The sequence below is a fragment of the Palaemon carinicauda genome, chromosome 6 (assembly GCF_036898095.1).
Source record: "Palaemon carinicauda isolate YSFRI2023 chromosome 6, ASM3689809v2, whole genome shotgun sequence".
Taxonomy (NCBI): Eukaryota; Metazoa; Arthropoda; class Malacostraca; order Decapoda; family Palaemonidae; genus Palaemon; species Palaemon carinicauda.
In genome coordinates, this window is record NC_090730.1 from 116,059,997 (window position 1) to 116,080,045 (window position 20,049).

Here is a 20,049-nt window from a genome sequence, read left to right on the forward strand (position 1 = left end):
TATGGCACTACCCAAGATTAGAGAACAATGGTTTAATTTTGGAGTGCCCTTCTCTTAGAAGAGCTGCTTATCATAGCTAAAGTCTCTTCTACCGTTACCAAGAGGAAAATAGCCACTGAACAATTGCAGCAGTTGACCTCTTGAGAGAAGAATTGTTTGGTAATTTTAGTGTTGTCAACTGTATGACGAAATAGGAGAATGTGTTAAGAATAGGCCAGACTATTCTGTGTATGTGTAGGCAAAGATGTTAAGCCGTAAGCAGAAAGAGGGATCCAATGTAGTACTGTCTGGCCAGTCAAAGGACCCAATAATTCTTTAGCGGTAGTATCTCAATGGGTGGCTGGTGCCTTGGCATTAATTCTCAATGATTTTGAAGCTATGTACTTCAATTGCTATTACGAATTTGTTCCGACGTAAATACAAACCCTCCGCTATTTAGAGGGGTATACTTTTGGCGTAGGCATAGCTGAAAGAGAAGCCATGATAATTTTAGTGAGGGATAACCACCCCATCCGCTAGTTAGTGGGTGTGGGGTGGGGTAGACTGGCTACCCCACTCACTCACACCTCTCGGCTAAGTAACCACTTTACTTTTTGGCTTGGTAGAGAACGGACATGCTGCCTTTCTCTCCCGCAAAGACTTGCCTTGATTGTTTTTCTGTTTAATTACTTTTTCCTCGTGTGTGTATGTGTTTTTGTTATCTTATACATATCTATGCGTTTATATATGTATAATTGGAAATATACTTTTATGGTTTTAAATACTTGTAACTTTAATTACTTTTGAAAACATATCCGGCGGTCTCCGCCATAAGGGAGTTGTCATTGCTTTGATACTACTCTCCTACCTTGCCGCCCTCCCCTGCGTGGGTGGTCGACAGGTCTTCAACACTCCCGTGTGTTTGTTTCATCACTTGAGTTAAAAGTTTATAACAGTTCAGCTCCCTTTCGAGGAATTCTCTTAAAAGGAAGGTGACTTATTCCCCGAATAGTTCATGTTATGCAGCGGAGTTATGAATTGTAATTCATCACAACTTTTATTATTTTTTCTAACAGATAACAGCGACATAGAATGCAAGTCCAATGGCTTTGGCCGCTCTGGTCAATGTCCTGCGCTTCATGTGGCAGCTCGTGAGCTGCCCACATTACGAGGTAGCACTCGTTGCCGACCTTCAACTTGAACTAGGCTTGTTGATGGGAAGCATAGATTGCTGCCAGGAAGTTGCCTCCAGGGGTTGGAGAACCTTCCCTTACGAGGGAGTGTTAACCTTCCTCGGAGTTGGGCTGCCCTCCCTCCCGAGGGAGTGTTAACCTTCCTTGGAGTTGGGCTGCCCTCCCTTCCGAGGGAGACCTTTCCTCTTTCGGGAAGAATTGTGGACAGCTCGACGAGTTCTGCTTCTGCTATCTCATCACTGAAGACTGTGCTTCTTTCCCTTGAGTGTGGAAAAGCAAGTCCAAGGTTTGTTCCTCCTTCGAGGGGAACGTCTCTCTCTCGTTCGCGAGAGAGATTGTTACACTTATGCTTTTTTCCCATTGAGCTGGGAGAAAGCTTGTCGTAGGCGATGTCCTCCTTCGGGAGGACTTCTCTCGCATTCGCGAGAGAGATTATTACGCTTACGCTTTATTCCCACAGAGCTGGGAGAAAGCTTTTCTTAGGCGATGTCCTCCTTCGGGAGGACTTCTCTCTCGTTAACGATGGAGAGATTATTACGCCTACGCTGTTTTCCATAGAGCTGAGAGAAAGCTTGTCTTAGGCGATATCCTCCTTCGGGAGGACTTCTCTCTCGTTTGCGAGAGTGAGATTATTATGCCTACACCTTTTTCCCGTAGAGCTGGGAGAAAGCTTGTCATACGCGATGTCCTCCTTTGAGAGGACTTCTCTCTCGTTCGTGAAATAGTTTGTTCAGTGATCAACATATGTCGTACGCCTATGCTTGTTTCCCATAGGGCTGGGAGAAAGCTTATTCTAGGCGATTCTCCTTCAGGTGAACTTTAATCTCGTTCATGAGAGAAAACTTTTAAGAGTTTGTTGATCTACCAGGGGGCGGTGGGAGACCTTTCTCCGAAGCAGGTTTCCCCTTCGGGAGAACGAGTGTCTCGTTCTCAAGAAGACCGCCGCTGGGCATCGGCTGTCCCCCCTTACGCTTATGGTTCCCCTCCAGGGGCGGAGCGAGAGCCTTGTCTTAAGCGACGTTCTCCCCTGCGGAGGAGTTATCTCTAAAGCTGGATCAGTCTCCTCCTCTGGCGGAGTCTGCTCTGCGTTCCTCTCTGGAGGGTCGTAGGGTGGAAGGGTTTCTGACACCTCTCCATCCTGGAAGTTCTCCTCCTCGTGCTGGGAGGAGACATCTTTTTGATCCTGCTGGTTCTCCTCATGGTGATTGTGAGCCTTCGGGCTCTTGTCATATTAATCCTGCGGGTTTTCATGACCATAGGAGTCCTTCGGGCCTCCGTCGCGCTGGACTATCGAGTTCACGCGACTTGGAACCTTTGGGTTTCAATTACGCTGAGCCCTTGGGCTCTCGTAACGATGATTTTGCTGATCCTTCGGGCTCTCGTACCATCAGTCACGCTGACCCCTCGTTGTCTCGTGACAAGGAAACATCGGTTTCCCGTTGCGTTACCCTTCAGGGTCTCGTAACACAGGTTACCCTAAGCCTATGGGCTCTCGTGCCTGTAGTCACGCTTACACCTCGGTATCTCGTGACAGGGAAACTTCGGTTTCCGTTGCGCTGATCCTTCGGGGTCCTACAACACAGTTTACGCTCGTAACATTGGTATCGCTGAGCTTGAAGGCTCTCGTGCCGAATGATACGCTGAACCTTCTGGTTCTTGTACCTTTAGTCACGCTGACACTTCGGTGTCTCTTGACAGAGGAACTTCGGTTTCTCGTTACGCTGACCCTTCGGGGTCTCACAGCACAGAACACGCTGAATCTTTGAGTCCTCGTGACCCTTGTCATCAAGAGTCTTACTCTTTTGACAGAGAGTTTTTGGACTCTCGTTGTGTTGAGCGTTCGCGCAACCTGCGCTATGTTGAACCTCTGGTTTACCTTAGCAAGGAGTTATCTCCTAAGCGCGCTACCTCTAAGGGTTCACGCGATCACGCTGAACCTTCTGGTTCTCGCGAAACTAGTCACTAAGAGTTCTACTCTTACGACAAAGAGTTTTTGAACTTTCGTTGCGCGGAGCGTTCGTGCGCCGGACAACTTGGCGCGTGCGAACAACTCTCCACACGCGACCAACTTGGCGCGCGCAACCAACTTGGCACGCAGAATCAGCGCGTGAACAACTTCGTGCGTGGCCACCTTGGAGCGCGCAGCCATCTTGGTGTCAGCGGTCAACAATATATTGAACTCTTGGGCACACCCATTCCAACAGGAGTTAGCGATGAGGTCTCTAGCCACGCGAGTTCTGACAGAGCGCGCGATCATGGTTAGCGATCCTCTGTTACTCCCCCCCCCACCCCCACCCGCTGTCTCTTGATGTTCCTACGTCTCAGTCAAGAGAAGGTTCTAGCAGTTTAACATCCTCGCGGAACCAAACCCGCCTCTCTTCGGTGGTTACCTCGTCCTCAGACGAAGTACTGTTCTCCCTTTTTGACGGCAGTGGGTAACCCTCCTTCAAGGAGAGACACCCATCAGTCTCTCCAGTCTCATAGGCCTCCATCACCGCAGAGACAGCAGTCACCCAATCGACTACACCCAGATCCTATCCCTAAGGGTAAGCCTGTGCCGATCTTGTCTGCCAGGAAGCCTCCCTCAGGCAGGAGGGTTGAGAAACCTCCTGAGGTTCCTAAATTTTGAGGGATACCTGCTGCCTAAGGGTTCCCGTCTCCCTGTGAGTTCCTCTTTCTCTGACATCGCCATTCTCCCTCAGTGCCATTGGCAGTGGCTGATCCTCTGTTGGGAACGCTCTTGCTTGTGGGTTAGGTTGTTCTCCCAAATGATTCTTCAGCTAATTAATTTGATTTGATATCTTTTTACAGCTCTTTGATGCCGCAATCCTTCGTTTCTGGAGACGGCAACCGTCAGAGGAAGTGCTCAGTTCTCAGTCGGTTTTGTGCTTTCGGGGGACTCCTTTCCCGTCCGCTAGAAAGGTTCTTCTCTCAAGGGAGTTTGCTTTTCATTTATTTCTGTTCTCAGCGTTAGCGATGATAATGTTCTCCCATCGCCTAAATCAGCTGACGTAAGATGTGCTGAGCGATCAGTCCTGTGGATTCTGCTGCCTTTGCCCCATAATCGACCTGTTTTATGTTTGCCTGTGGCTGCTCCTGATCAGTACACTGACAACGACCTTTCCCTCACGAGTTTTCGGTCCCTTCCGAGAGTGTTACAGTTTCTGTAACACACACTGCTTCTGCTCCTTTGTTCCTGATGCCATGGTGTAGGAAGAAGGGCAGTGGCAGACTTGGTTCCTTTTGATGTTCCAGTCAGGGGATGCCTTCAGGGTGACCTCAGAAACAAGCTTTGCCACGTTTCACAGGTAGTGCTCCATTCCAACCTTCAACTTGAACAATGCTGTAGATGGGAAGCAGGGAGGTCTGCCTCCAGGTGTTGGAATTTTCCCTTATGAGGGAAAGTCCCTCCACCAGCCACTATTCCAGGTGTTGGAATTTTCCCTTCCGAGGTAAAGTACCTCCTCTAAACACTGTTTGGCAATCTTCCTGCTTGCGGTGAGAATTGCTGACAGCGGCAACAGATGCTGGTCGCCTTTTCTTCCTTCGTGGGAGAGACTTACTTTACCTGTTCGGTCTCTCCTTCGGGAGATTCCTCAGGCAAGAATTGGATTTGTCCATTCCTGCTCGTCGAGTTGACATCATTCTTTGGGTAACCCCTTCGGGAGAACCCAGAGAACAAGCTTCGGCTTTGTTCTCAGGCAACACTTGATGGCAACCTTCAATTTGAGTTAGAGCTCAGTGAGGGGAAGCAGGGAGTGCTGCTCAGAGGCTCGCCTCCAGGTGTTGGAACTTTTCCTTCCGAGGAAAAGTCCCTCCACCAGCCACTGTTCGGCAATATAATTGCTTGTGGGAGAGAATTAGCGACAGTGCAGCAGGGGTTGGTTGCCTTTTTCCGTCCGCCGGAAAGACGTCTTTCACCTGCACAGTCTTCCTTTCAGATTCTTCCGTTGGGAATTGGATTCATCCATTCCTGTCCATCACGCTGACATTCTTCGGGTAACCCCTTCAGAGGGAACCCAGAGAACAAGCATCTGCTTCAATCTCAGGCAACACTCGATGTCAACCTTCAGTTGGAGCTAGAGCTCGTTAAGGGGATGCAGAGAGCGCTGCCTGGGAGTTTGCCTCCAGGTGTTGGAACTTCCAAGGGAGAGTCCCTCCACCAGCCACTGATCAGCAAGCTTCCTCCTTCCGTGGGAATTGCCGGCAGGGGCACCAGATGTTGGTAGCGTTTCCCATCCTCCACCAGTTACTGATCAGCAATCTTCCTCATTGCGTGGGAATTGCCAACAGGGGCACTAGCTGTTGGTAGCGTTTCATGTCCGTGGGAGAGTCTTCATTCACCTGTTTGGTCTCTCCTTCGGGGTATTCCTCAACCAGGCATAGTATTCGCCCATTCTTCGTTGTTCCTCTTCGGGAGCAGCAGACCTCCTCGCCCAGCCCTGCTGCAGCTTAACTGTTAGCTTATGATCACCCACGATCATCTTTCAGCTCGTGACCGCCGATGTTCACTGTTCGCCGGCCTGTGATCATTACTCAGCGTCTAACAGCGTGTGATTGTCGCTCTTCATACCGTTCACCAGCCCCAGATAGCCAGTCGCCATTTTCAAGCTCGTTGTTGCATGCTCACCGTTTGCCAGGTTGCCTGGTTGCCTGGTTGGCACTTGCCGATCACCAGCTCGCCATTCGCCGATCCGCCAGCTTGCCGATCACTAGCCCACTGATCGCTGTTTGCTAACTCACTGTTCGTCAGCTGGCAATCCGATCAACAGCTTGCCGTTCGACAGCTCGCCCATTTGCCTGCATATCAGCTCCTCGATCGCCATTCGCCAGTTAGCTGATCACTGTTCGCCAATTAGCCAGCTTGCCGGCTCGTGATCGACACTCGGCTGCTCATGATCGTCACTAGTCAGCTCTCCACTAGGTTGCTGTTAGTACCAGCAACCACTTCCAGCACCTGAGGGATTTTACTCTGGATACTTTTCCTTCCGAGATAAAGTCGCTTCTGTGACGATCTGTTCTAACTGAGATCCTCACTTCATTGAAGTTTTTGCTTCTTGTGAGACTGTTACTATTAAAGAGTACCCTCATCTAGATGACATAAATTGTCTTCCCTCACTCTGGTTTGTGCTGCTTTGGTAGCCCTCTCACATGGAGTTGAAGGAGTTTAGTACGAATTTTCTTCTTAAAACCTAATTCAGCACTCTCCATCGACTAGTGGGGTAATGCACAAGGGTTAACCTTAGAGCTTAATACCCCTCTCGCCTCTTGGATTTTATTGTTTTTCACAAGCAGAGTTTCTTCGGTTCCCGAGGTTTTCATCTCCTACAAACTTCGAAGAACCTGCATACATGTGGCCAGGCATCTTCATCGACTCTGCAGTCATCAACACATTCACGGACGTTGCTTCGTGAACGTACTTTCTTTGCCTACACTTTGTTCCTACTAGGGAGGAGTAGCTTACGGGCCATGTGCCTCAAGGAGATTGCTGCTTCTGCTGCTACCTTCTCCCTTGTTTCACGTTATGGTATACAGTATGACTACCTTACGAGCCAATTCTACATGGATAGGACCTGCGCTGTATTCAATTTTTTTTCGTGAGTCAGATTTGCACAGACTCACAGGGTGCCCTTTTAGCTCAGGAAAGTTTTCTAATACATGTAGCTGATTGGTCGTAGGTATTTTTGTCTGAATACCATCATTGTTTTCAAATAATTATCGAATGTGAATCGAAACTTATTTACCAACCTAAATTTTTCCCTCGGATATAGGTTTTGTCAATAAATAATGTTGACGAATAAATATATTATAAAGTAATATGATGGTAAGTCTAAATTTAATAACAAAACCCACCGAAGTCAACGATAGCAGCTTGTTTTTAGATGCACGCTGCATAATTGTGTAACTTTTTGCATATTTTATCACAAACTGGGATAAATTACACTAATCAAAAGTAAAACATGTTATTACTGTATAAGCATTATTTGAACACCAGAATCTACTAAAAACATGGAATTGATGAAACTTACTACTGTATTGGTGAAAATTGCAGTGAGACAAAAAGGAGTATTCTACTGTCAAACACCGAAGAGGGGTTGGAAGGAAGAAGGACAGGTATTGTGGTTGTAACTTGGCGGTGAAATTATGAATTTGTTTAATTATGATTTTTATGCCATTTATGAAACACTACTATATCCTCAAACTGGATTGGATCTCGGACGCGGTGTATGGAGGCACATTCCTTGAATCTGCTCCTTTGCTTGCGTTGGGACACATAACTCTGTGGGGTTGCTCCCTCTTTCATACCCTTGGTTCCAGGGAATTGAATTCTGCGCTGTCTGACGCGACAGCTATAGCCACTTGGTTGTTAAGATCTTCCGTATGCATCGGAGGATCCGGTCAACCCTCGGATGGGTGGCATCCTGAGGATACCAGAGGTTGTCGGCATCTTGTATGCTCCCGGTCTCCGTAATCCTATGCTCCCTCGGAGCTTTGTATGAGCATCTTCAGCCTCCATCCACGGAATACTTTCCCGGAGAGACATATACGCCCAATCCTTCACAGGACTTGGTCTTTTTCGTCAACCCTCGGACAATGACTTCCGTAGCTGAGGTTGTTTGATAGGGATAGCTTCCTTTCTCGTCCTTGAGTGAGGTTTTTCCAGCAACGGATAAACCCCTCCTACGAGCTCGTAGTGCTCATCTCTTTTTGCCAGTGACAGAGAATCAGCATCCAAGTGACAAGAGTTTACAGTAAGCACTCTTTTATACCTGGTTCTTACTTATTGGTTTCATTTTTCGCAGCCAAGAACAATGTAATACCTATTAAATACAAATTCTCATAAAAATCGCGATAAAATTCAAGCTTGGCGATGATTTCAAATGGCTCGCCCTCCTTTACCATAGGAGCGCTGCGCGCCAATACTTATCTCAACACCCAGATGGTCGTAGCTCTCTTTGTACAGTGTATATCCATTTACTGTGGTAAAAAATTGTCTATACAGTATTTGAAATAAACAAGATTTTGATTAAACTTGCGTTTCACTTAACTGTATCCAATAATAATACATGTAATATTCGCATTTTAGTATCGTATTTATAATAAAAAACATAGTGAATTATAATCTCATGCATTGTTTACATTCAAATCAGCTGATCAACCCAGTGTAGTCTGTCGTCAACCTCAATTTTCAGATCATATCACTCCCTTATTATTAAGGCATGTTACCGAAGGATATTTCATATTTACTAAAAGAAACAATTATTTCTTGATTTATCATTTTCCAATTAGCATACAAATTTCAATAGTTTTATTTGAAATATTTCTCATATTTTATTTACTTGTGCTGCGAGTTGAATATCATGACATTAACCAGAGTTTCATTCGTGTTGCTGATATGAGTGTGCGTGTGTGTGAGTCTGTTTTTTAGTTCATTAGACATAAGGTTTTCATTAGATAAAAGGCTTTTGTTCTTGTCATTCCATCTTGTGTGTCATTGTCACTAGGAACTGGATCATTCCTGTTTTGGGTATTTCACAGTCTTGGAAATAAAGACTGTGCATGTAAAAATATGCCAAATACTGTACTGTGTATGACCAATAAATGGAAATAATGTCAATTGGCTGACTTTTACTCGTGAAAACAATGAACATTACTGTACTAATGTGAAATATATAAGACATTAAGATGATATTATTTTGTAGAAATGATAATTTTGAAAAAGGAATAAAATAAGAAAAAACAAATTTTATCATGTGTTAGTAACCTGCATTATTGGTAAAACGTTTTGCTTATGTTATGGGTGGTACTTGGAGTCAGAGAATTGTAGAACGCTTTGTAGCAAACGTTTTGCTCATGTTATGGGTGGGACTTGGAGTCAGAGAATTGTAGAACGCTTTGTAGCAAACGTTTTGCTTATGTTATGGGTGGTACTTGGAGTCAGAGAATTGTAGAACGCTTTGTAGCAAACGTTTTGCTCATGTTATGGGTGGGACTTGGAGTCGGAGAATTGAATAACACTTTGTAGCAAACGTTTTGCTTATGTTATGGGTGAGACTTGGAGTCAGAGAATTGAAGAGCACTTTGTAGCTTTTTTTTCTGTGATTTGAACATACTGTAAATGCAGCATAGAAATACACTAAAATAGACCGTACATAATCCTGAATAAAGACTAGAATTGCAAGTATTTCCGTTGTTGGTAGGGCGAGATGTGAGGATCCCTACGTCTCTAAGCTGGGGGTGTCCGGGGTGGGGTTTGAGTAATATCTCAGGTAGGGAATGTTGCCATTGGCTAGAGAGTGGTGTGCTTTGATATGGTAAAAAAAAGTCTAAATAATATACAAAACAGACTAAAATAGCCTTTTTACAATCATAAATAAAAGCTGGAATCCCAAAGACTTCGTTGGTTGGCTGTAGAAAAAAAAGAGGAGGGGAGGGGCTGATATCGGGGTGAGGAGGAGATTTTTTAGTGAAATTTCTTGAGTGTGATGTGTGTGAGATACGCGACCATGTCCTATAATCTTTTGTAGGATATACGAGTAATTTAACCCTCGATATGGTTTATATTAAAGCTTGTAATGATGATAATAATAATGATGTATCTGGACGTCACTGTCTTTATCACTAGACATGTTTGATGTATAAAGGTGTCATCGTTGTGAAGGGGTTAAAGGACAAGGGTTTGTATTCATGTAGGAAAAAGTAAAAAATGTTTTAAAAGTAATTTGTATTTTTCCTAACTATACAAATCGGATTCCTTTAGGTTACACTTCCTGCCTTAACCACCGGGCAAGCCCTAGGTGAAGGTCAAAGTGGCTACTTGGTGTGCTGACAAGGGGTTAAAGGACAAGGGTTTGCATTAATGTAGGAAAAAATAAATTTTGAAAAAAAAGTAATCTGTATTTTTCCTAACTATACAAATCGGATTTCTTTAGGTTACACTTCCTGCCTTAACTACCGTGCAAGCCCTGGGTAAAGGTCAAAATGGCTACTTGGTGTGCTGACAAGGTGCCCGGGTGCTTATCCGCCACCCTTAAGTAACTATTGATGCCTTTCTCTAAATTTCATCATCCAAGTTCCAGCTTTTCGTAGCACCTATTAATTCATATTAAAGGATTGATTTGTATAGTTAGGAAAAATACTAATTAGTTTGAAAGCTTGAGATTTTTAGTTGCTTATGTAGGTTATTTTAATATTTTCAGTAAAATCAACAAATTGTCCCAGAAACAACGAAAGAAGCAAGCAGCAGAGGCTGCTGCAGCAGCAGCAGTAGTTGAAACAGAAAAAAAATGGGCAGCAGGAGAGGCAAAGAGTGCTGTTGCTCCATCATGTGGCTGGGGAACACCACCTTATGCCTGGGGTAAGCTGTGTTTTTCTTGTAATTAAAGTACGCTGATGTACTTTTAGTCTTGTTTTTACATTCTTGGTTTAAAGTTTGCTTATTGTTTGAATGAAATTAATCAACAACCTATAAGACAAAATGGAGTATGAAGGTGTACATTTTTTTTAAATTCATTCTGATAAATTTTAAGTATGCTTAGTCTTTTGCCAAGAATTAAGACGCTCAGTTTTCATTCCTTAAGTATACAGTATATTGTGTAATTATGGGAGGGATTTTGGTGAAGTAGATTAGATATAAATTTCATAAAGTAAAAAAATATCAAAACATTAAACACAAAGAGTGTTTTGTAAACTGACATAGAGACAAGTATTATAGAAAACAAGAATTTAAAAATTGAAGAAGAAAGGGAAAAAGTAAGATATTGATTACAGAAAATATTGGTGTATATAAAAGAATAGACAAAAGGCAAAACAGTCATAAATCCATGTAAACTTCAGTTAAATTTCAGATTATGGGTTTATATGTATGGATGGATTTGTGAAATTTATGGATTTAGTCCAACACTGGGACCCTAGGGATCCTTTGGTGTTTTTCATGACAAAATGGAGAAGAGAAGATGCCAAACAGTGCATATCTGAAAAGGAAATTACTTTTCAACGAATCTCACCTGTGAGCAACATAGCTCATATCTACAACTTTTTAACTTTATGACCCTGAAATAAATAGAAAAAATTCTCTCAACTCCTAAATCCCCTTCCCTCCAGGGACCAACCAGCATGACATTATGCTCATATTGCTAGGCAGAAACTGCACCCAGTAGTTACAGTGAACCAATCAAATTTAAATCAGTACATTGTTATCAGTTAGACCAAATTGACTTTCTCCCTCTCCCTGTGTGTTGTTTACTATACTGCACTATGGACTTTGTTCAGGATTATTAAGGTATGTCTTCTGCCTTTTAAATGAGTTTTAATGCTAAAAGTTACAGTAAAAAATTATTAGGAAACTTGAACCCTTTTACCCTGGAAGCAGAATCTATTGTTGAATGGTGCTAAGTGTGTACTGTAGGTGACAGAGAGGGAGGCCAGTGTGTTCTAATGTTCCAATTTTTTAGTACTGTACATGATGACAGAGTATATCTGATTGGTGGCTAAGAGGATGATAAGTAAGAATGGAGAATTTTCTTAGGTGATGATTTAGATCTGTGTTTTATTCACTTGTGTTTCAAGTCTGCTGAGGTAAGTTAGAAAGTTGACTAATGCTCAGTAAAAATATGAATGCAAGGGATGAAATTTCTGTTTTAGTCAGTATATGCATAATTTTAAAAATAATTCTCTACAAATATGCATAATTCCACAATTATTCCAAATTTTTCCCCAACTGTTTCCTTGGTCAGTAGAGTATTCTTTTTAAGTTCTTCCATGCTGGATTACGGGTGTTCATACTAACCTAATTTCATAGAACGTCGGGAGGGAGGGAGAAGGAATCAAAGCTTATTTTGAAGAATTCATTTGTTTTGTAATATGCATTAATAACAATGGGATCAACCAATTTATAAACTATATTTATTTCATATCAACATATCAGAAAAAGGGTAGGCTAAGAAATATTGTAGAATAGACGAAAGTGGGGGACATATGGTTTAAACTTCTACTCTAACACTTATTTTGTCTGTTTGGACCCAATTTATTACTTTATTTGAAGTATGAATTAGAAGCTTTTGGTTAAGACTGTTCATCAATTTCCCAGTTCCCAGACTGTGATTCTAAACCAAACACCCAGAATCAGCCTGTGTGCCATATTGAATTCTAGTGAACTTGTCACTGTCAGTTAGTTTATAGTATTTCAATTTCCTTATAATCTGGAAAAAATTTGTATCTGTTTATTTTTTCTCATAAAGAGATATATTTCTTTCTGTTTATTTATTCATTTGTGAGTTTATTAATAGAAAATTCTAAATTTTTCATGACTTGCTACAGCTTAAAGAATTTTAGCTTTGTGGTTTGATTAAAATATTTGAGAATCTCTTGATATAATTGTTATTATTATTACTAAAATAACTGAGAGCCTAAGTTACACTGCCACAGTCTCAGGGGACTTGCTTGAAGGCTTTCTTCTTGAATAAAACTTATGAATGGAACAATAAAGTTGAAAAATTTAGGAATGCAAGCGAGATGAGACCACAGAGAAACAGATGACAATTGACAGTAACCAAATGTTGCAGCGAGGCTGAAGGAATACATGCTGCAAAAAGAAATTACTGTGATACCTACCTTAAATTAAGTGGCACCACATACAAGGAATAATTTAAACAAGAAGTTAAAGTTATGAATGTTGGTATATGCTTTCTACATAATCTCCTTGTTAATTGGCTACATATTACCAATCAGTTACAATTATGAATGATGGTATTTCCAGAAGTGTCTTAATCTCAGCTCATGATAATGGTAACTTTAGATGTTACTAACTGTCTTTTTCTTTTCTTGACTTGACAGGTAGTAACAGCCACACAAATGAAGTATCAGAGAACAGAAGGAAATCACACACTTTAGCTGATATCATTAAAGCTGAAGAAGCTTCTGTAAAAGCTAAGCAAGTTAGCTCCCCCATCAACATCATGAATGCAAAGAAATCATATGGATCAGGAGCAACAGGTGTTACTCCTACAAAGAAAGGGTGGGTTATATCAGTTTTTTTCAATATCAAACTTACCCGATGATCATATAGCTGCATCCCTGCTGCCCGACAGAAAAAATCTACGGGAGGAATACGCCAGCGATCGCTATACAGGTGCGGGTGTACATCAACAGCGCCATCTGTCAAGTAGGTACTCAAGTACTCGATGTCAACAACGAACCAATTTTCCCTCTGTCGTGCCACAGGCAAGACCTACTAAATACGCCGTCCCTAACTGGATTTGTTTTCACAACGATTTGGTGAAGTACACTATTCCAGTTTTGAGCTTTCGCTATGCAGGGGTTTTATCTTCATTTCAAAACTTGAACTCGTTTTGGATAGATTTAATTTTGGTGACGAAGAGTATGGACTCTCCTTCACTTTTAAATGGCCGACCCTTCCCTTAGACGGAAGTGTTGGTGACGAAGAGAGTATGGACTCTCTTTCACTTTTAAATGGCCGACCCTTCCCTTAGACGGAAGTGTGTTTAGGTTTTTGGTAATTTTGCTTAACGAGTTATAGATCTATTTATTTTATATCTCTCCGCCTTTATAGGCCTCTTCGATTAACTTTCCATTTATTATAAACTTATAAAAATTAATTTTTATGTTTGTTTATATGCAACCTTTCCTAATAGTAGGCGGTCCTTACTTGGAACCGAAGTTAATTAACATTGAGCCCGTCATATCGTATTTTCCTTTTAAGAATTTATACTTTTTTAAAGTTTTTGAAAGAATTTCTTTGATAGTCTCGTACTGTTTTCAAAGATGAACTAACGTTTAGTTTAGTCTCCGCAGTTGTTGACGTTCAGAACGTTCAACATGCGCTCTATCGTTACGATAGAGAGAGTATTTCACGGTTTCACGTTGCAGTAAGAGTAAACCGATTCTAGCGTTTCGTTCATTCTTTCTTAGCTTAAATGGTTTTAATTCTAATAAAGGAACTTTTTATTTGGGAAACCTTTCAGTTTTTTCCTTTAGCAAATAATATGTTTTCACGATATAGAATTGGGCTCTTCTCTCAGGTTCTAAGTCAAGAGAGAATAGAGAGAGAGATAGAGACGGAGGGAGAGAGAGGAGAATAAACGTTTCGTTCAAGCGGGTAACGTTGTTCTCGTTTTTCACTCTTCTCCCTAGTCGCTGTAGGGGAAGAAGGTAAAACGTTTCTAGAGTTTTATTCTTGTTCCCAGGCTTTATGCGGTGAGAGATTTTAAACGTAGTTTATTTGATCTAGTGTTTAGTCTCTTTTCCAGCCACTGAATTCTTTATCTTTCATTATGTTTTTCTGTTGCATTGTAAAACTGTTTTCGCAATTACTACCTTTTAATGAAGGATAGGATTGCGTGTTTCAGGTACAAATCCCTTAAAGTTTCGATTTCAGTGAAATAAGTGCAAACAGAAAATCAAAAGTGATAAAGTGATAAGCGCAAAGTGTTACAGTGTTGCGTTCGAGGGTTCGTCTGTTCGTGCCAGTTGTTCACCTAGTCCGATACCTCTTACAAGCTCCCAAGCCCAGGGGAGAAGTAATGTCGAAGGACTTATGGGTTCCACAGGCCTTGATCGACGAACAGACGTTTCCCTCGGTGGTTTCGGGTGTATCTACACACGTTGCCGACGTGATCGCCCCACCCACATAAAGACGAGAGAGCCCATTTATTCCTCGTCTGCGGAAGAGGTTTCTTGCAGAAACCATGGACCAAATCTTGCAGCTTTAAGTGCAAGTCGGTCCCTTCCGCGCAAGTCCAACGGCCTAGGTGTAGCCACTGGGTCAGTTCGGACTCGCTGCAGTCATCCGACGACTGCACACCTCCCAAGAGAGGCAAGGTGGTACCGCAACAGGCAGTAACTCCGTCTGTTGCCGCACCAGCTGTTTTAGACCCTCAGTCACAACGGACAGTAGCTCCGTTTGTTGCCGTCTTTTATAGACCCTAGTGGTCCATGCTACAGACTATGCAGTCTCAGCTTGCTTCCTTCATGCAGGAGTATCGTGCTGAGAAGGTTGACAATGCACCTGTTAACCTACAACCTGCCACGGTTGTGCGCTCAGCAGATACTGCGGCTGCCTGCTCCCACACTCCACCTGTGAGAGCTCCACCACCGATGCGCAGTCGACCCTGCCAGACGCATGTTCATGCTGCACCCTCCGTTGACATGCGTGAGCTTCCGCATCAGCAGTGGGAAGGTGCTGTCAAGCTGCCGTGTTTTGCCGCAATGCGGCATGCTCCGCAACCCACGGCAGTCCCTCCCACGCACCAGCACTCCGCTTTTGTTGTTGCCAGCTCCCACACTCCGACTGCGGAGAAGGTGGACGATGCTCCCGTTGGCCTACAGCCTACCACGGTTGTGCGCCCGGCATGGCTGTCTGCTCCCACACTCTTGTTGTGAGAGCTCCTCCACCCATGCGCAGTCGACCCTGCCAGACGTATGCTGACTCCCACAGACACACGGAGCACTCCGTTGCCGTGCGTGAGCTACCACAAGCTGCCGTGTTTTGACACGGTGTGTCAGCCTCCGCAACACACTGTGGTTACCGCCACTCGCCCGCAGCAAACTAGTCAGTCAGGAGTTGAGGCTTCCCCACACAGCTTTGGTTGTTGCCAACTCACAGACTGTCAAACAGTTACATGACGTTGCATTCTGGTCTGCTACTAATACACCAGTGCTGTATGTCCTCACGCTCCTGTTGTGGTTGACAGTTCAGTTTTTGACAGTTCACAGACTGTCAAGCAGTTTCATAACGTTGCCTTCTGGTCTGCTGCTTATGCACCAGTGAAACCCTCACTGAGATAACCTAGCTTTTCTCGGACATGGTTCCTGTAGATGAGAAAGTGCTGTTCTCCCTCCTTCTGATATTTCCTTGAGGACTCTGTCATTTGGAGAGGAGCCTTAAGCTGCTTAGCCTCCTATGGACTTTAATTAAAGCATAACATGCTTCCAGGGAGGGTAAATGGTTCCGCTTCAGTCGCTAACCCCGTCTGTTGCCACACCTGCTCCCATAGACCTTGGGCTTTGTTGCAAGACATGCAGTCCAAGCTTAGTCCTTGATAGAGGATTTTTTACGGAGAAGAACCTTCTTGCCAACAACCTTCCTACCGGTTGGTTGTACGCCCTGTTGACGCTGAGATATCCTACTCACGTCCGCCAGTTGAGATGGTTCCTCCTCCGGTGCGACCCAGTGTGGGTTGCCAGTCGCACGTTGACGTTAAGCGACTCTCGGAGGTGGTTGTGGACGTTCAGTGTGTCACTAGGAAGACGTTCAACAACCAGCAGAGGTGACTTGTTGTGACGCAGTGCGGCAACCTCAGCAACCCGATAGGGGTTGTCTGCACAACCCAGACAGTCTAGACAGTTTCGGGTTGTCGCTGTACTTCCTCGCTTCCCCATGGTTGACAGTTCACAGACTGTGCAGCAATACCATGATCTTGTGTCCGGCTCCGTCACGCATCCACCAGTGCGACCGGATTCAGCGAGTCAGACGTTGCCCACTCCGTTGCCGTTTCCTCATCAGTTTCGGATGAGGAACCCTCTGATGAGGACATGGCTGAACAAGACGATCAACCCCCAGCCCTGCTATCCATCCAGAAGATGCTGAAGAAGGAACGCGGCCCTGTCAGGTTGTGGATGAGTCTGGTTAAGACACTGTCATCCGTGGTTCAATTGGTGTCACTTGGAAGACTACACCTCCGTCCTCTTCGGTTTCATCTAGCTCTTCACTGGAAAAGGACAAGACGCTAGAAGCGGTCTAGATCCCGGTTTCCGGAAGATAAGTCTGGTCTGACTGGATGAAAGGACTTTATCAACCTTTGATAGGGTTTTCTCCTGACTGTTCAGACTCCCAACCACGTTCTCTTCTCAGACGCATCGGACGTAGGCTGGGGTGCGACCTTAGGCGGTAGGGAATGCTCGGGATTATGAACTCGAGTCAAAGGACAATGCATTTCAACTGCAAGAAGCTTCTGGCAGTACGTCTGACCTGGAAAAGCTTCAGGTCTCTCCTTCAAGGCAAAGTAGTGGAGGTGAACACGGTCAACTCACTGCTTTGATGTACATCTCCTAGCAAGGAGGGACCTACTCTCTGACATGGTACGAGTTCGCAAGTGACCTCCTCTCCTGTTCAACAGGTCTAGACTTTTCACTAGTAACAAGTTTCTTCCAAGGCAACTTGAATGTCTTAGCAGATTGTCCCAGTAGGAAGGGACAATAATTCCAACATATTGGACCCTCCACTAGGATGTATGCAAGAGACTTTGGGTCACCTGGGGCCAGCCAACCATAGATCTCTTCGCAACCTCGATGTCCAAGAGGCTCTCAATACTTTGCTCACCTATCCCGGACCCAGCAGTAGTTCTTTTAGATGCCTTTCTACTTGATTGGTCTCATCTAGATCTATATGCATTCCCTCTGTTCTAGATTGTCAACAAGGTACTGCAGAAGTTCGCCTCTCACGAAGGGACAAGTGGACGCTAATTGCTTCCCTCTGGCCCGCGAGAGAATAACTTACCGAGGTACTTCGACGGCTAGTAGACGTTCCCAGAACTCTTCCCCTAAGGGTGGACCTGCTACGTCTGCCACGCGTAAAGAAGGTACTCCAAGGCCTCCACGCTCTTCGTCTCACTGCCTTCAGAGTATCGAAAGACTCTCGAGAACTAGAGGTTTTTCGAAGGAGGCAACCAGAGCGATTGCTAGAGCAAGGAGAACATCCACCCTTAGAGTCTACCAATCGAAGTGGGAAATCTTTCGAAACTGGTGCAAGTCAGTATCCGTATCCTCGACCAGTACCTCTGTAACTCAAATAGCTGACTTCCTCTTATATCTGAGGAAAGAGCGATCTCTTTCAGCTCCAACTATCAAGGGTTACAGAAGCATGTTGGCATCAGTCTTCCGTCACAGAGGCTTAGATCTTACCAACAATAAAGATCTACAGGACCTCCTTAAGTCTTTTGAGACCACGAAGGAGCGTCGTTTGGTTATACCTGGTTGGAATTTAGACGTGGTTCTAAGATTCCTTATGTTAGACAGGTTCGAACCACTTCAATCAGCCTCCCTGAAAGATCTCACCTTTAAGACTCTTTTCCTGATATGCTTAACCACAGCTAAAAGTGTCGGTGAGATTCATGCCTTCAGCAAGAACATCGGATTCTCATCTGAAACGGCTACATGTTCTACATCTTGGTTTTCTAGCCAAACACGAGCTGCCTTCTCGGCCTTGACCAATATCGTTCGATATTCCAAACTTATCGTATGGTTGGAAATGAACTAAAAAGAGTATTATGTCCTGTAAGAGCTCTTAAGTTCTATTTTAAAACCTTTACGAGGCCCGTCTGAAGCTTTATGGTGTTCAGTTAAGAATTCATCTTTGCCTATGTCAGAGAATTCTTTATCCTATTTTTATCAGACTGTTAATACGAGAAGCTCATTCCCTTCTGAATGAGGAAGACCAAGCTTGGCTGAAGGTAAGGACACACGAAGTTAGAGCTGTCCCAACTTCCGTGGCCTTTAAATAAAATAGATCTCTGCAAAATATATTCGACGCAACCTATTGGAAAAGCAAATCAGTGTTCGCGTCTTTTATCTTAAGAATGTCCAGTCTCTTTACGAGAACTGCTACACTCTGGGACCATTCGTAGCAACGAGTGCAGTAGTGGTGGGGGCTCCACCACTACAATTCCCTAATTCCAGAACCTTTTTAATCTTTCTCTTGAAATATTTTTGGGTTGTCCGGAAGGCTAAGAAGCCTTTCGCATCCTACTTGATTTGGCGGGTGGTCAAAATCATTTCTTGAGAAGCGCCTAGATTAAAGGTTTTGATGAGGACCTTTAGTATGGGTTGCAACCCTTCATACTTCAGCTCCTAGGAGTCGCTCAGCATCCTATGAGGATCGCGAGGCTCAGTAAGGAAGACGTACTTAAAAAGGCAGAGTAATTGTTCAAGTCGTCTTCCTTACCAGGTACTTATTTATTTTATGCTTGTTATTTTGAATAACTGCTAAAATAAAATACGGAATACTTAGCTCATAATGTCAACTTGTTATGCTGGTCTCTACCCACCCCCCTGGGTGTGAATCAGCTATATGATCATCGGGTAAGTTTGATATTGAAAAATGTTATTTTCCTTAGTAAAATAAATTTTTGAATATACTTACCCGATGATCATAAATTAAAGGACCCACCCTTCCTCCCCAATAGAGAACCAGTGGAACAGAGGAGAAAATTGGTTCGTTGTTGACATCGAGTACTTGAGTACCTACTTGACAGATGGCGCTGTTGATGTACACCCCCACCTGTATAGCGATCGCTGGCGTATTCCTCCCGTAGATTTTTTCTGTCGGGCAGCAGGGATGCAGCTATATGATCATCGGGTAAGTATATTCAAAAATTTATTTTACTAAGGAAAATAACATTTCTCTATCATGTGCACATCTCATAGTAGGTTATTGCTTGTAATGTGTGATTTGTGTTTAGCTATTAATGTTTCTTTTACTAATGTTAATATCACCATAAATATTTTTACATCTGGGTTAGACCTGTGAAGTGAGTTTTCTCTTTTCAGTTCTATATGCACTCTCTTCCTGAATCCCATCAGGTCTAGGTCATCACCTATTTCCTTTATTCCTAGATTTTATTAGCCTTCATACAGATCTTCATCCTGCAACTTGCATGTCTCCTGTTTTTATGACCAATTGTTCCTCATTCATCTCTTCACATGTCCAAAATTTTAAGAAAAAATATTTGGGTATTCCAAAGTTAATAAAAATTTATCAATGAAAACTGAGATTCTTTAAAATGAAATAAATTTAAGATATAGCTCTTGGAGTGGGGATGGCATTTCTGGTTGTGGTTGAGTAACTTCAGCCATGTTTGAG

General features: G+C 43.5%; 1 protein-coding gene across 1 annotated transcript in view; it reads left to right on the forward strand.

Annotated features, from left to right (window-relative positions):
* Positions 1-20,049, forward strand: part of LOC137642628 (inhibitor of Bruton tyrosine kinase) — a 176,977-nt gene that overhangs the window by 94,710 nt on the left and 62,218 nt on the right. The window contains exons 14-15 of the mRNA XM_068375345.1: positions 10,373-10,530; positions 13,008-13,188. Of these exons, the coding sequence (XP_068231446.1) occupies positions 10,373-10,530; positions 13,008-13,188 (339 nt within the window). The remainder of the gene's footprint in view (positions 1-10,372; positions 10,531-13,007; positions 13,189-20,049) is intronic.